The 17,911-nt window shown below is 46.7% G+C and overlaps 1 protein-coding gene across 3 annotated transcripts in view; it reads right to left on the bottom strand.

Annotated features, from left to right (window-relative positions):
- The window catches only part of nav3 (neuron navigator 3), a 208,635-nt gene that overhangs the window by 118,041 nt on the left and 72,683 nt on the right, over positions 1 to 17,911 (bottom strand). For 2 of the 3 annotated variants that reach the window (XM_055650561.1, XM_055650560.1), the window contains exons 6-7: positions 15,237 to 15,305; positions 9,227 to 9,366 (exon numbers count right to left, since the gene is read on the bottom strand). In XM_055650561.1, coding sequence (XP_055506536.1) covers positions 9,227 to 9,366; positions 15,237 to 15,305 — 209 coding nt within the window. The remainder of the gene's footprint in view (positions 1 to 9,226; positions 9,367 to 15,236; positions 15,306 to 17,911) is intronic. The other variant, XM_055650562.1, reaches the window with a different exon arrangement.

Genomic DNA, 17,911 nt, shown 5'->3' on the forward strand with positions numbered 1-17,911 from the left:
CTGTACCTCCACACAAGTGACAATAATAAATTAGACCAAACTAACTACCCTTGTTACCACACTGCGTGTTCTTGCCTGCCTGCATATTGTTCCACAGCCTTTGACAAATAAGTAGCAACTATGGAACCTAATAGAGTTCAATTGTATGCAGCGATTGAAGGACTGACTGACGTCGGAGAGTTGAATGGTCTCTTAGATTCATAGTCAAGGACGTTCCACATTCTCCCACGCATCTTCCGTTTTGTATTGAGTAGATCTGCTTTAATTAATTTATCTCTCTCAGCTCCCTCACACAGGTCTATACTGAGGGTCGACATTTACACCCATCAAGGCTCATAGAATATAGAGTACAGGAACAGGCCCTTCAGCCCACAATGTCCGTGCTGAACATGATGTCAAGTCCAACTGATCTCCTCTGCCTGCATGTGATCCATATTCCTCCATTCCCTGCACATCCACGTGCTTATCTAAAAGCCTCTTCATCACCACTATCGTATCTGCCTTCACCACCACTCCTGGCAGCATGTTCCAGGCCCGCACTAGAGCACAAACTGTAGCACCCAGAGAAAACCCGTGCGGTCACAGGGAGAACGTGCAAATCTCCGTGCAAACAGCACTGAGGTCAGGATCAAACCTGGGTCTCTGGCGCTGCAAGGCAGCAAATATCGCTGCACCACTGTGCCGCCCTTATGACTCTCCAATATCTCTCCAAAGACTTGGCTTCCACAGCCTTCTGTGGCAAGGATTTCCACAGATTCACTACCCTCTGGCTAAAGAAATTTCTCCTCTTCTCCTTTCTAAAGGTACATCATTTTATTCTGAGGCTATGGCCTCTGGTCCTAGACTCTCCTGCTAGTGGAAACATCCTCTCCACATCCACTCTGTCCAGGCCTTTCACTATTCGGTAAGTTTCAACGCGGCCCCCCCCCCCCCACCTCATCCTTCTAAACTCCAGCGAGTACAGGCCCAGTGCCGTCAAAAGCTCATCATATGTTAACCCAATCCTTCCTGGGATCAGTTCAATGTTGCAGGTTATCCACTGCAGTAACAAATGTTTTCTAAATGGTGATATTGGACATAAGAGCAACCGCAGTATTAACTGCAACAGCATGAGCTGGAGCAATTGAAATGCAAGACCTTGGTTGTAGCTAATGGTTAACCAGCCAAGCGGAAAATCACCAACTTTCACGATGCAAATGTACGACAAGGCAGGAGATTGACCGTGTTGCTTCTCTTTGGAGTAAAATTATTTATCATTGTGCCCTGCAACATGCAGCAATAATCAGTTAATTAGCACAAGCATTCAGACCGGCTCACTCATTCTCACAAGTCAGCCTTAGCGTTTGTACAGAGAATGGGTGAATAATTCAGAACAGAAACACACATACACCTTTTAACACGGTGTATCCAACACCTCCAAATCGAGAGGGAACTGTAATTCACTTTAATAGCTCCACACATACAGGCCAGAATTTCTAACTACAGTGTGGTGTAGGCGTGGTGAGATGGTGAGATAATGCATTTCGTTGTCTCTGTACTGTACACTGACAATGACAATTAAAATTTAATCTGAATCTGAATCTGAATCTGAATGGCGCATGTTTTTGCCGATCGCCGATTGTCCTCTATAACCGAGTAAGGAATTATCATTGTAGAGATCATAATAGAAACAAACAACTGGCGATGCTGGTTAATACACAAAAGGACACAAATTGCTGGAGTAATGCAGAGGGGCAGGCAGCATCTCTGGAGACATGGGGAGGTGACGTTTTGGGTCCAGACCCTTCTTTGGCCACTCGGTCCAGTACTGGGCCTGGTATCCAGGTGATTTGACGCCCCCGGGCATAGCTTTAAGGTGAGAGGGGCAAAGTTTAGAGGAAATGTGCGGGGTAACTATTTTACACAGAGGGTGATGAGTACCTGGAACACACTGCCTGAGGTGGCGGTGGAGGCAGATACTGTACAATAGTAGCATTTGAAGCTTTTGGACGAGCACATGGATACGCAGGGAGTGGAGGGATATGGGTTATGCGTGGGCAGATAATAGATGGTCTTGGCTTCATATTTGGCATGACATTGTGGGCCGAAGGGCCTGTTCTTGTGTCATACTATTCTATGTTCAATGTTCTAGATTAGTTTACTTTATTGTCACGTGTACCGAGGTACAGTGAAAAACTTTTGTTGCGTGCTAACCAGTCAGCAGAAAGACTACATGATTAAAATCAAACCATCCACAATGTACAGATACATGATAAAGGGAATAACGTTTAGTGCAGGATAAAGTTCAGTAAAGTTTTATGTTAAGTCCAATTATAGATAGTCCAAGGGTCGCCAAATGAGGTAGTTAGTATCTCAGGACTTCTATGTACATGGCTTGTTCACTGAAGTTGGGGGGTGTCTTTCATACAGCAGCAATGTCTATGAGATTTAATAAAGGTGTTTTGACCGTGAATTCCTTTTATAGAGTAAATAAAGATCAACTGTTTCCACTGGCAGGAGGGTCTGTAATCAGAGAATGTGGATTTAAGGAAATTGGCAAAGGAGACAGGGGCGACAGAGGGAGGAAATGTTCCACACACTAAGATTTTATGATTCGGGAATGCAATGCCTGAGAGACTGGTGGAGCAACATTCAATAGGGATTGGGAACGGTGCTTGTAGAGCAAAATATTTCAATTCTCCCTTTGGGTGGCACAGTGGCACGATGGATAGAGCTGCTGTCTCACAGCGCCAGTGATCCGGGTTCGATCCTGACCTCGGGTGCTGTCCGTGCGGAGTTTGTACGTTCTCCACGTGACCGCATGGGTTTTCTCCAAGGTCATAAGGAATAGGAGTAGAATTAGGCCATTTGGCCCATCATGTCTACTCCGCCATTCAATCATGGCTGATCTATCTCTCCCTCCTAACCCCCTATTCTCCTGCCTTCTCCTCATAACCTCTAACTCCCGAACTAATCAAGAATCTATCTATCAATGCCTTAAAAATGTCCACTGTCTTGGCCTCGATAGCTTTCTGTGGGAAAGAATTCCACAGATTCACCAAGCTCTGACTAAAGAAATTTCAACTCATCTCCTTCCGAAAATAATGATCTTTAATTCTGAAGCTACGACCTCTAGACCTGGACTCTCCCACTAGAGGAAACATTCTCTCCACATCCACTCTATTCAAGACTTTCACTATTCTGTGTTTCAATGAGGTCCTCCCTCACTATTCTAACCTCCAGCGAGTACAGGCCCAGTGCCGACAAATGCTCATCATAGGTTAACCTACTCGTTCCTGGAATCATTCTTGTAAACCTCCTCTGGACCCTCTCCAGAGCCAGCACATCCTTCCTCAGATCTTCGGATTCCTCCCACACTCCAAAGACATACAAGGTTTGTAGGTTAATTGGCTGGTATAAATGTACAATTGTCCCTAGGGTGTGTAGGATAGTGTTAATGTGCTGGAATCGCTGGTCGCTATGGACTCGGTGGGCCAAAGGGCCTGTTTTTATGCTATATCTCTAAACTAAAACTAAAGACCACGTGGGGTTTCCACCGAGTGCTCCAGTTTCCTCCCACATCCCAAAGATGTGCGGGTTTGTAGGTTAATTAGCCCTCTGTAAATTGTCCAGTGGATGGGAAAGTGGGATAGCATAGAACTAGTATTATCGGGTAATTGATGGTCAGCATGGACTCAGTTGGGCCAAAGGGCCTGTTTCCACACTGTGTCTTTCAAGCAATTCGAAGGGGATGGAGCTCGTGGAGGGGAATTAAATGAGTAGTGATTTCAAAAAAGATAGACAAGTGAGCACATTAGACGGAATATTGGCACATCTAAAAGGTTAAAAACTATACTGATGTACACAGTGGTCTCTTCATAAACAACAAGATGCCGATGCACACACGGTTAATAAACATACCTATGAGGTTCATATTAAATCTTTGCCCTCTCACGTTAAACCTATTTCCTCTGGTTCTTGATTCCCGTACTCTGGGTAAAGGACTCTGTGCATTCACACCATTAATTCCCCTCGTGTCTTTATACACTTCCATAAGAGCATCCTTCAGCCTCCTGCTCTCCAATGAATAAAGTATTTTCCTGCCCAACCTCTCCCTATTAGGGGCGGCACAGTGGAGCAGCAGTAGAGTTTCTGCCTTACAGCGCCAGAGACCTGGGCTAGATCCTGACTACGTGTGCTGTCTATATGGAGTTTGCACGTTCTCCCCGTGACCGCATGGGTTTTCTCCGGGTGTTCCAGGTTCCTCCCACACTCCAAAGACGTGCAGGTTTGAAGGTGAATTGTCTTGGGTAAAGACATTGTAAATTGTTCCTATTGTGTGTAGGATAGTGCTGGTGTACAGTGTGGTTGGTGGCCGGCACAGACTCAGTGGGCCGAAGGGCCTGTTCCCGGGCTGTATCTCTAAAGTCTAAAGACTCAGGCTCTCGGGTCCTGGCAACATCCTCGTAAATCTTCCCTGTGTTCTTTCCAGCGGGTTATGCTTATCTTTTAGATTTCCAGCATCTGCAGTTCTACATTTTGATTTTGAGAATCGATTATTTGTTCAGAAAAAATCCAGGACGGTGTCAAAACGAAATATTTATTAAGGGGGAGAATCGCAGCAATCCCTCTGCATCCCTCTGTTCGACTGCTTCCTCAACAGTGTGGACAGTGTGAGCATGGGGTTAGACACCGCCTCCACCGCCCAAACTCCTGTGAAATCCTGCATTCATTTGTATTCTGCAGGAGCACTGCCTGAGGAAGACTCGATAACCATGCCTCATTAAATCTCTATTTCTGGAAGCCTGCTGATAAATCTGTTGAATGCAGAGTGGCTAAATGAGAATTTCCCTGCCCCAGGATTGTCAACCCTTTCAAACCCCGACTGAAAGAAACCACGGGCTGCACACTTTCCCCCAATAGTCATAGACTACTCACAGGAGGGAAATAGGCCCTTCGGCCCATTGAGGGCATGCTGACCATCGAGCAATCATTTACAATGATCCTGCACTAATCCCATTTTATTAGACTTTAGAGTTTAGATGCAGCGCGGAAACAGGCCCTTTGGGTCCACCTAGTCCGCACCGACCAGCGATCACCCGTACACTGGCACTATCGCACACAGTAGGGACAATTTACAATTTTTTATAATAATAATAATAATAATCTTATTTATATAGCACATTTTTAGTCAACTTGCATTGACCCCAAAGTGCTTCACATAATTACATTACATTTACACACAGGCAAAGGTGGGTGAAGTGTCTTGCCCCAAGGACTCCAAGCGGGATTCGAACCGGCTACCTTCCGGTCGCCAGCCGAACACTTAGCCCATTGCACCATCTGTCGTCCCACCATTGGCTTTGGTTTTTAAACCAAAGCCAATTAACCTACAAACCTGCACGTCTTTGGAGTTTGGGAGAAAACCGAAGCACCTGAAGAAAGACCACACAGTCACAGGGAGAACGTGCAAACTCCGTGCAGACAGCACCTGTGGTCAGGATCGAACCCGGGTCTCTGGCGCTATGAGTCAGCATCCCTCCACTGTGCTGCCCCTGGTCCCTATTCTTATAGACACAAGGAACTGCAGATCCTGGTATACAAAAAACAACACACAGTGGTGGAGTAACAGTGACTCAGGCAGCATCGCATGAGAACATTTGTGCAGCGTAGAACATTTGTGCACGGCGGTAGAGTTGCTGCCTTCCAGCGCCACAGACCACGGTGTAATCATGACTATGGGTGTTGTCTGTACAGAGTTTGCACATTCGCCAGATGGCATGTAGATTTGCAGGTTAATTAACTGCTGTAAATTGTCCCTAGTGTGTAGGATAGTGCTAGTGTACGGGTGAACGCTGGTCAACGTGGACTCGGTGGGCCGAAGGATCTGTTTCCACGCTGTATCTCTAAACAAAACTAAACTAAACTAAACATGGATAGGTGACGTTTTGGGGTCTTAAGAAGTGTCCCAACCCGAAACATCACCGGTCTGTTCTCCAGACATGATGCCTCACGCGCTGTTACCCCAGCACCTTGTGTCCATTGAATTCTTCCAACGTTCCCATCAGCTCTCCCTGGATTCATCACACCAGGGGCCAACCTACTGTGACCAATTAACCAACCAAACCGCAGACCTTCGGAAGGGCAATTAGGTCCTAGGTGGTCCTAGGAGTGCCCGACTCGCAGAAGCAGCACGATATATCTTCCAGCCCACGTGCTGATTATCGTCAAATATCCCAGATGATCAGAGGCGGTTGCAAGCAACCAACAATAAATCACGTTCAAAGCAGCTTTTCATCTTACCTCATGATCTTAGTGTATAAGACCATGAGGGGAATAGGCTAGAATAGAATAGAATAGGGTTGTGGCATGGTAGCGCAGCGGTAGAGTTGCTGCCTCACAGCACCAGAGACACAGCTTTGATCCTCACTATGGGTGCCGTCTGTTCAGTTCAGTTTAGTTTAGTTTATTGTCAGTGAAAAGATTTTGGTGCGTCCTATACAGTCAGCGGAAAGACAATACTGTACATGATTACAATCGTGCCATTGACAATATTTACATATGCGATAAAGGAATAACGTTTAGTGCAAGGTAAGTAGTCTGTACGTTCTCCCTGTGATGGTGTATGCTTTCTTTGGGTGCTCCGGTTTCCTCCCACATTCCAAATACATGCAGGTTTGTAGGTTAATTGGATTCAGTAAAAATTGTAAAAATTGTTCCTCGTGTTACTGTGTGGGGATCACTGGTTGGCGTGGACTCGGTGAGACACAGAGCCTGTTTCTATAAACCACATACGGGTGAATGCACTCTTTCACTCAGAGTAGGTGAATCAAGAACCAGAGGACATACAGCAGGTTTAAGTTGAGAGGGGGGAAATTTAATGGGAACCCGAGAGGCAACGTTTTCACAAGGGGCTGGTGGGCACATGGAAGCAGCTGCCAGAAGAGGTAGTTGATGCAGGTACTAAAACAACATTTAAAAAACATTTGGACATGTACACGGATAGCAAAGTTTTAGTGAATTTAGTTTAGTTTATTGTCATGTGTACCGAGGTACAGTAGAAAGCTTTTTTGCTGCGTGCTATCCAGCCTCGGAAAAGACTATACACTCTTGTAGACTTAGAATCAAGCCGTCCACAGTGCACAGATACAGGATAAAGGGAATAACGTTTAGTACAAAATAAAGTCCAGTAAAGTATGAGTAAAGATTGTCCGAGGGTCTCCAATACGGTAGATGGGAGGTCAGGACCGCTCTCTAGTTGGTAATAGGATGGGTCAGTTGCCTGATAACGGCAGGGAGGAAACATTCCCTCAGAGGGATATGGGCCAAACGCGGGCAGGGTGGACTAGCGTAGATGGGGCATTTCGGTCAGTATGGACAATTTGGGCAGAAGGGTCTATTTCAATGCTGTGTGACTCCATGACTCTACTCCAGCCCCTGTCCCCCAGCCAGGACGTTGAGAGGCGGCTGCATCTCCCCGTGTTCCCCAAAACCACAGACTCACCAGCAAGGGACCATGTGGCTGATAAGCCAGGACTGCCTCGTAGGTCTGTCCAACCTTCCTCCTCAAACATTCAGCTAGCCTGGAGACCCACTCCTGGTAGCCCTCCCACCGGCATTGGAAGCAAGCTGCGATCTCCTCCTGCGTGGTCCTGACCCAAACCTCCTCCACGGGAGGCGAGCGGTTCTGGCGGTTTGTTCGTTCCGAGGCACGATTCCTCCTTTTCCATTCCCAAATGAAACATGCTGCCGAGACCGCAGGCAGCAACGGACGGGAATGTGTGTGTGTATGTGTGTGTGTGGGCCAAATAGAAGGGACCATTGTGCCTTCTTCCACACATGGCTGTAAGCTTAGAAAACACCCTCAACGTTCACAAGCCAACTACAGTGACGTCAGGCCTGAAGCATCAACAGGTATGTTGGGCAATGTGAGAGGACAAGAGGCCCCGAGCTGCCGACTGTCTTCCTGTCCTAGCCGTATCCTTGATACTATAGACTTTAGAGATACAGCGCGGGAGACAGACTATTCAGCCCACCGCGTCCGCGCAGAACCAACGATCACCGCGTACACCAGCACGATCCTACGCACCAGGGACAGTTTACAATTTTTACAGAAGCCAATCAACTTACAAAGCCACACGTCTTTGGGATGTGGGAAGAAACCGGTGCACCCGGAGAAAACCCACGCGGTCACAGGGAGAACGCACAAACTCCGCACACACTCCGTATCCGATCACATTACCTCAGGGTAACTCGACACAAGAATCTCCTTGCAACATAAACTCTTTACCCTCACGTACTATGCAATGGCAAGTCATTGAGTCATACAGCACGGAAACAGGCCCTTCGGCCCAACTCGCCCATGCCGACCAAGATCCCCATCTGCACTAGTTCCACCTGCTTGCATTTGGCCCCTTATCCCTTTAAACCTGTCCCATCCATGTACCTGTCCAATGTTCTTATCATCCACCTGCGTCAACTACCAACTAACCAGCTCATTCCATGCACCCACCACCCTCTGTGTGAAAAAGATCCCCCTCAGATTCCTATTGAATTTTCCCCCTCACCTTAAACCTATGTCCTCTGGTTTTTGATTCCCCTACTCTGGGTGAAAGTCTCTGTGCATTCACCTTATCAATTCCCCTCATGATTTTATACACTTCTAGTTTAGTTTGGTGTAGTTTAATTTGTTACAGTCACGTGTACAGTGAAAAGCTTTTTGCCGTGTGCTAGCCAGTCAGTGTAATGAAGGTACATGATAACAATCAAGCCGTCCACAGATACTGCCTGTCCTGCTGAGTTACTCCAGCACTTTCTGTCCTTTTTATTTTTCCTACTTTCCCAACAACTCTTTTCGGATTCTTCTCCTCATCAACACACTAGGTACTATCGCAATGCTTAAGAAACATTTAGACAGCTACGTGGATAGGAAGGTTCAGAGGGATATGGGCCAAACGCAGGCGGATGGATGGAGTGGAGATGGGGCATGTTGGTCTGCGGGCAAGTTGGGCCGAAGGGCCTGTTTACACGCTATGACTCTGTGACAAACTTCAGTGACCAATTAACCTGCCAACCCGCAAGTCTTTGGAACAACAAGTAGGCCCCAGTTGGGGAACAGGGATACCCGGCTGGTAGAACCACCCCGATATCTTTCATCCCACTTGCTACCCTTGCGGGTGATCAGGTGGTCTGTGAAAAGCACGTCAGGAGCAGGAGTAACACCAGTCAGCGGAGAGATCGTCCTTACCTCTCTCGCAGCTGCCTGCATACTGTAGGGGCTTGTTCTTGTCGATGGTGTTGAAACTCTGACTCCGTCTGTTGAGGTTGTTGGCTCCTTGCACCTTGGTAGCACTCACAGCAGCTGGTACCCTGGACGGTCCGGGCAACCTGCAAAACAAGCGCACTCCCTTTAGTTTCCTTCAGTTGAGTTGAGTTGAGTTGAGTTTATTTTAACTTAGTTTAGATTAGCTTAGTTGAGTTTAATTTAGTTTAGCTTAGTATAATTTAGTTTAGATTAGTTTAGAGATGCAGTATGGAAACAGGCACTTTAGCTCATTGAGTCCACTCCAACCAGCGATTAACCGTACACTAGTTCTATCCTACAATTAGCATCCAGAGAAAGCCCACGCAATCACAGGGGGAACGTGAAACTCCGTAGACGGTACCATAATCAAGATTGAACCTGGGTCTCTGGCACTGTGAGGCAGCAGCTCTACCACGCTTCCATTGTGCTGCCCTCTGAGAGTTCCTGGTGGTACTGGTTGATCGTGCGAAGATGTTCTACCCCTCTCTCTCTCTCTCTCTCTCTCTCTCTCTCTCTCTCTCTCACACTCTACACTGCTCCCACCTGCTCACACAAACCTCGTCCGCACCAACCTTGTCCCTCCTGCGGTCTGGTACAGAGCTTCGTTACTCCCAGGTGAGAGAGCCTCCCTTCCAATATCAACAAGCATTCAAGGTCTCCTCATCTGGTTAATGTTTATACCCCTGACCTCTCAGCCCCCCCCCCCCCCCCCCCCCCCACCCACCATCACCTTCACCTCCTCTTACCCAGGCAAACATTTACTCATCGGAACTATGCAAGCTGGCTGCGAGATTTCCCGGCCTCAAAGGTATAAAAGAACATTGACAAATTCAGGTTCACAATCCTTCCGGCAAGCTGTTGTTCATGGGAGTAATCTTGCACCTGGAACTTTTAAAAAAAGAAACCGGGGAACTGAACGAGCTAATCTTTTCTATGAGAGCACAAACCTGAAAGATGATACTTTAAAATGTTTAATGGAGTTGCTTACCATTGTATCAGTGGGGATTTGCACAAAGGGGCGAGATACAGTGGAGAGGACAAAGGAGTGTGGTTAGTTTAGTTTAGTTTAATATAGTTTTGTTTAGCTTCAGCTTTAGTTTTAGTTTAGTTTAGTTTATTCTCACATGTACTGAGGTACAGTGAAAAGCTTTTTTGTTGCGTGCTATCCAGTTTAGTGGAAAGACTTTACATGATTACAATCAATGCGTCCACAGCGTTCAAGATACAAAGCGTATAACATTTAGCGCAAGATAAAGTCCGATTAAAGATAGTTTGAAGGTCTCCAGTTAGGTAGCTGGGAGGTACAGTTTCTTCCCAGCTGTTATCAGGCACTAAACCGTCCTCTCACCAACTAGAGAGCGGACCTGACCTCACAACTACCTAACTGGAGACCTTCAAACTATCTTTAATCGGGCTTTATCTTGCACTAAATGTTATAGGCTTTGTATTCCCTACACTAAACAGTATTCCCTCTATTCTGTATCGGTACACTGTGCATGGTTCGATTGCAACCATGTATAATCTTTTCGCTGACTGGTTAGCATGCAACAATCAAATATTCTTGATTAATACAGGTGTCAGGGGTTATGGGGAGTAGGCAGGAGAATGGGGTTCGGAGGGAGAGATAGATCAGCCATGATTGAATGGCGGAGTAGACTTGATGGGCCGAATGTCCTAATTCTTCTCCTATAATTTAAGAGAGAGCTAGATAGGGCTCTTAAAAATAGCGGAGTCAGTGGATATAGGGAGAAGGCAGGAACTTGGTACTGATGGGGGATGATCAGCCATGATCACATTGAATGGCGGTGCTGGCTCGAAGGGCCAAATGGCCTGCTCCTGCACCTATTGTCTATGATCTTAAGAACTTTTCACAGTACTTCGGTACATGTGACAATAAACTAAACTAAACAGTGCCGAGGATAGACCCTTACCCCAGTTACACACAAAACAAACGCTTGTACCTGGAGTCCCACGATCAGTTCTAGCACTTCACCTGCAGAGGGACACAGGTGACTGGACTTCGAGGGAAACTGTTGGAAGCCCAATGAGCAAATCCAGCTGTTCCTTGCACAGCTGCCCGTGAGGTTTGGGATTTCCTTGGCAGATGTTTGCAGCCAATTTAGGGCTGTGGTCTGCAGCAGAGTGCAAAGTCGCCAGTTTCCCAGCATTTAGGCTGATGTTAAGTTCGAAACCCTGTGCCAATAATCAAAAGATGCCTTTGCTTTCAAAGGACATCAACAGCTGGAAGGGATTTGGCTAAATCCCTGTTTTTTTAAGATTTGTTTATTTAAATACTTTAAACAATTTTTTAATGTTATTTTTCCCAATAATCTGATTAACATTTAATTATTTTCCGTTAGTTTCAGAAACATTTATGTGGTTTTACAGCTTTGACAGCTGGCTAAGCAGGGAGTGCAATTTAGCTGGTTGGCTAAGAATTTTCAACATTTTCATCGAGATCATTGCTGCAAAGATGCAGCATGCAAACAGGCCCTTAGACCAATCAATGATTCCATGCCAATCCTCAGTCATACTAGTCACAATAGTTTTATATTATCTGTAAATTGACCGCCACACTAGGTCAATTTACAAGAGGGCCAAAATTAACCTACAATCCCGCACATGGTTGGGATGTGGGAGGAAACCGGAGCATCCGGAGGAAGCCCACGCGGACACAGGGAGAATGTGCAAACTCCGCACACAGTCAGTACCTGTGGTCAGGATCGAACCTGGGTCTCTGCCACTGTAAGGCAGCAGCTCTACACTGTGCCATTGGTGAGTTCCCACCCCCTCTCTCCCAAATTTCCCATTCCCGTCAAAAGATTAAGGCACAAGACCTCAACCAAATGTCTTGTTACCAATGTTGCCATTTTTAAGGAAGTTAGCCTCAAAGATCCACTCGACTATCCCTCTCGAGTCAACAGAGAGTGGTCAAAGGCCATTGGAAGCCATGAAACCCAGAGGGGAAGCTCCACAAATTCACCAGAAAGCAATGAGGTATTAAATGATTAGGTCAAGAGGACAGAGGTTGGGGTATTAAATGGTGAAGTCAAGAATCAGTGGGTGCATTTGCTGGAGTAAAAACCAAGGAGTGGCCTAACTGGATAGGAAAGAACTGCAGATGCTGGTTTACACCGAAGGTAGACACAAAATGCTGGAGTAACTGAGCGGGTCAGGCAGCGTCTCTAGAGAAAAGGAACAGGTGACGTTTCGGGTCGAGACTCTTCCACAAACTGAGAGTCAGGGGAGAGGGAAACTAGAGGTATGAAAAGGTACAGAACGATTCAGAGCTGGGATTCACCGAGGAGCCCACAATGGTCCACTGTTGGTTGTGGAGGAGGTGATAACGAAGGGGTACGAAGAGTGAAATCAGCTTCCTGAAACCCTTCTTCGGATTGAGAAGACCTCCTGCAGGGAACCCAGCAAAACAAAAGGAGGGGGAAGGGCAAGACCCAGTGGAATCATTGCCGGGGTTCCCTGTACAAGGTTTTCTCAGTCTGTAGAAGGGTCTCGACCCGAAATGCCACCTATTCCTTTTCTCCACAGACGCTGCCTGACACGCTGAGTTACTCCAGCAATTTGTGTCTATCTTTAGTGGTCTAACTGGGATGTTAATAAGGATTCTGAGGATCTCATTCCTGTACGCAGGAGGTCCTAGAGAATGTTCATGTACAAGCAAAATATGAGGTGCTGTTCCTCCAATTTATGCTGGGCCTCACTCTGACAGAGTAGGAGCCCAGGGCAAACAGAAAGGAATGGGAACAATATGCGTTAGCAAAACACTGTGGCATGCTGCCACCTTCTGAGCACTCACAGGCATGTTGCAGTGTGAGTGTCACAGACAGACATCAGTCCATCTCCCTCCACCTCTCCCTTCCACCGCTGCCCCTCTCTCTCTGCCCGTCCCACAGTCTCTCTCTCTTTCCGACTCCCATTCACGCAATCTCTCTCTCTCTCTACCTCCCTCTGTCCATGTCTGACTGCATCTCTTTCTATCATAAAGATGGAATCAAATAAAATGCTACCACTTCGAGGCATTTAGACGGACACTTAAATAGGCAAATAAAATATTACCGTCCTAATGTGGCCAAATGGGATCAGCGTAGATTGGCAATAAAGGTCAGCATGGACATGGAAGTTCTCTACATCCATGGAAGTGCAGGGAATAGACGGATACGAATCACTTGTAGACACAGATGAGATCAGTTTAACTGGGCATCACGTTCGGCACAAACAGTAAGGGTGTCAAAGGTGATGGGAAGAAGGCAGGAGAATGGGGTTGAGAGGGAAAAATAGATCAGCAATGATTGAATGGCAGAGTAGACTCGATGGGCCGAATGGCCTAATGCTGCTCCGATGACTTATGAACATGAAGTTATGAAGGGTGAGATGGGAATAATTGCAAGATAGCTTCAAAGATACCAGGCAGGCACCATGGGCTGAATGGCCTCCTATTGTGTTGGAAAGGTTCATATACGCCATTTTGCCAAACCACTTGTGAGTGGAGCTTTTCCTTTTACACGGGCGACACGATGGCGCAGCGGTAGAGTTGCTGCCTTACACCATTTGCAGCGCCGGAGACCCGTGTTTGATTCCGACTACGGGTGCTGTCTGTACGGGGTTTGCACGTTCTCCCCGTGACCACGTGGGTTTCCTCCGAGATCTTCGGATTCTTCCCACACTCCAAAGACGTACAGGTACGTAGGTAAAATTGACTCGGTGTATGTGTAAATTGTTCCTCGTGCGTGTAGGATAGTGTTTATGTGCGAGCATCGCTGGTCGGTGCAGACTCGGTGAGTCGAAGGGCCTGTTTCTGCGCTGTATCTCTAAACTAAACTAAACTTTAAAAGAAGTCGGGACCAACACAAAGTGTTCTGGAAAGTTGCCGGAAGGCACAACTGCGGGGCCAAGGGTAAGGAGGAGGGAGGGAGGGGGAATGAAAGTTGCATGGTGTGTGAAAAGTGAACGTTTGGCTGGGACTGGGATTCAGGAAGGCGGGTGGTCTGGTCCCAGTACCGGACGCACATCTAGGTCCGTATAGCACGGCCGCCCCTGAGGACCGGTCGAGTTATCAGGCCAGTCTCCAGTTCCCAGACAAGTGAAGGCCACACAGATGCATGGACATAATTCAACAGCCCTTTCCACACACTGAACATGCTCCATGCTGGCTGACTCAACAGGCTGTGATTAAGTCCAGCTTTACAACAACACCACGCTGACATGCTCACTCAGTCGCACCTCGTTGTTGATAAACTCAGCGTTAGTCCCTTCATCCTGTATGTGTGCAGTGTGGATGACTCGATTGTAATCATGTATAATCTTTCCGCTGACTGGTTAGCATGCAACATAAAGCTTCTCACTGGACCTCGGTACACGTAACAATAAGCTAAACTCAACAAAACTAACAACTAAACTTTGTATTTTAACCAATTCCAATCGCTTCAAACAGAATCAGGGACAGTTTCTTCCCAGCTATTATCAGGCAACTGAACCATCCTATCACCAACTACAGAGCCGTCCTGACCTACCATCTACCTAACTGAAGGCCCTCGGACTATCCTTTTTAGTTTTGTTTACTTTAAGATAAAGCAGGGAAACAGGCCCTTCGGCCCACTGACTCTGCACTGACCAGTGATCCCCACACACTAACACCATCCTACACACACTAGGGACAACGTACAATTTTACCAAGCCAATTAACCTTGGCTGGTCGCTGGTCGTCGGGGACTCGGTGGGCCGAAGGGCCTGTTTCCGCACTGTATCTCTAAAGTCTAAAGTCTATACGATGCTATGACTTAATTGTGGGCGTTGGGCCGAAGGGCCTGTTTCCACGTTGTATGTCTCTGGTAGGTCTCAGCTCAATCTCCTCAACAACCGCAGTCCATCCTGTATCTCACCATTGTTATACCATCCATGCAAACTGAGCAGGCATTGATAAGAATTACCAGCTGACCTGCTAGCTTTTTTCTGATTGACTGCATTTCCAGACTGTTTGGACTGAGATGTGTGTCCAGATACCAGACTGTATAACGAGAGAGAAGAGGGAGAGGAACACAGGGAAGAGAAAAGATTACACATACATGGATATAATCTGCACCTGAAGGACATCACACAGACTTTACAAAAAAAGAACTAAGAGCACAGCGACAAAGCGGTAAATGGTTAACAGTCCCATGGCGAAGGACATCAATGAGAAACAGGTGATTGAGACACACTGGTGTATGAAGATGTTGATGACTAAAGACAGGTGCGTCCACTTTGCCACTTCGTTCTTCCAGTCCTGACGTATAAAGGAGGATGCCCTTTTTACCGTGAGTGGCATCTTATCTAGAGATTAAAGTCCCCAAGACTAGATGCTTGGGCAGTGGCACGGTGGTAGAGTTGTTGCCCTACAGTGTAATGTCCAGCTAATGAAACATATTGGAAGTGTAGTCACTATTGCAGAAACCATATCCGCTGGTTTACATGAACAAGCCCCAACAAGGGCGGCACGGCTACACAGCGGTAGAGTTGTTGCCTAACGCCCCTTTGCGCCCCACCCAAGGTTTCCGTGCGGTTCCTGGAGGTTCCCGGAGGTTTTTGTCAGTCTCCCTACCTGCTTCCACTACCTGCAACCTCTGGCAACCACCTGCAACCTCCGGGAACCGCACGGAAAGCTTGGGTGGGGCGCAAAGTCTCCCGAGGTTTCCGTTCAGGTTTCCTAAGTGGGACAGGGGCATTACAGCGCCAGAGACCCGGGTTGGATCCTGACTAAGGGTGCTGTCTGTACGGAGTTTGTACGTTCTCCCCATGACCACATAGATTTTCACCGGTTGCTCCAATCAACTCCCACACTCCAAAGACATGCAGGTTTGTAGGTTAATTGGCTTTGGTGAAGATTGTAAAATGTCCCTAGTGTGTAGGATTGTGCTAGTGTACGGGGTGATCGCAGGTCAGTGCGGACTCGGTGGGCTGAAGGGGCTGTTTCCAAGCTGTATCTCTAAACTAAACTAAACTAAAGCTGCCAGTTCTAGATTCACCAGCCAGAGGAAACAGCGTCTGAGAAGTCAACTTCTCCAAAATCTAATTTAGCACCATCGCCTGGTCATGACACACACAACAGAAATGAGGAAGGGGGCCAAATGTCTCTTTCAGGAACTCTATATCAGCTCAGGAGCATTCCACACAGGGAGATTTAACCTACGTGCAAAATTAACCATCAACAGAGCACCTCTGAAGTGTGTGAAGAAGGGCCAGTTTCCACGCTGTATCTCTAACCTCTAAACTGTAATTTGAGGCAACCATCAACACAGGCCAGCTATCAACTTTAGCTGGCTAACTTTAAGAAGAAACACACGAGGATTGAAGTTGGGAAATAGAAAATACATGGGTTGCTGACATTTGTCTCGTTTTACAGAAGGATTTGGTTGTTGAGGTTTCAGGAGACAAGTATCAGCCAAAACCTCACATTGACAAGTTCTGAGTCAGCCAAATGTCACTGAGCAAAACACTGTTCAGGCCAACAATGCCTCAGTGCCAACGCACAGCGATTATATTCATCGAGTGGACTGCATGTGCTCAATGGTTCAATGGAACTTTATTTGTCACATGTACCGAGGTAGAGTGAACGTCATTTTTGTATACAGTCCAGTGCAAGTATCACTATACATAGGCACGCAGATACGTGTTAGATAAGCATCACATATACAGTACAAGTGTATAGCAGTGTACAATACGCTCCAAATAAGCTCTAGACTACATAGACTCACCAAATAACCTCCGGATTACATAGACTTGGAGGCGTTGGTTTTTGTCTTTTTGCACTATTATTATTTGTTAGTCTGTTTTACATATATGTACCTGTTTTACATATATGTACGTGTTTTATATATATATACACATATATATACACATACACATATACTGACCTATTTTATGTATGTCATATACTATATAAATTATATATGTATGTGCAAGATACATCTTCTAGATGCACTGGGACGCATCCTCAGTGATGTGACCTGGGGTCATAGGGTTTCGGATCTCACAACATCAGACACCCTCGCCCACCCTCATCGCAGCAGCAACCGCCCATGGATCAGCCCTCTTAATCCAAAGCCACCTAGTGGCTTTCTCTGCGACTTCGCTTGCGGATTGAATGGCCCTCTTCTTTGCCAGCCCCGTAATGCCCAACTGGTTGAGGACTTTCCAGAGTGAGCGTCCTGCAAAGCCTCTACAGCCCACCTCTATGGGCTCATAGTATGTCGTCCAACCTCTGTCCTGGCACATCTTCACCAGTTCCTGGTATTTTAAATATACTGAACTAATATATTGTTTACAGTGTACTATGTTTATATATTCTGTTGTGCAGCTACAAGTAAGAATGTCATTGTTCTGTCTGGGATATATGACAATAAAATACTTTTGACTCGTGACATTATACCGCAGGGGTCGGCAACCTTGTTCTGCATAGGGGCCAGGACGCATGTCTGTGAGCTGTGAGTGGATGGCGGGCCACATCTATCCTATGGATCCTGCCCCCATCCCGCCCCGGATGACAGGCATCAAATCACGTGTTCACAGAAGGTAGATAAAAATGCTGGAGAAACTCAGCGGGTGATGCAGCCTCATGCAATCCTTGCATGTCTC

Source organism: Leucoraja erinacea, chromosome 19 (genome assembly GCF_028641065.1).
Source record: "Leucoraja erinacea ecotype New England chromosome 19, Leri_hhj_1, whole genome shotgun sequence".
Classification (NCBI taxonomy): Eukaryota; Metazoa; Chordata; class Chondrichthyes; order Rajiformes; family Rajidae; genus Leucoraja; species Leucoraja erinaceus.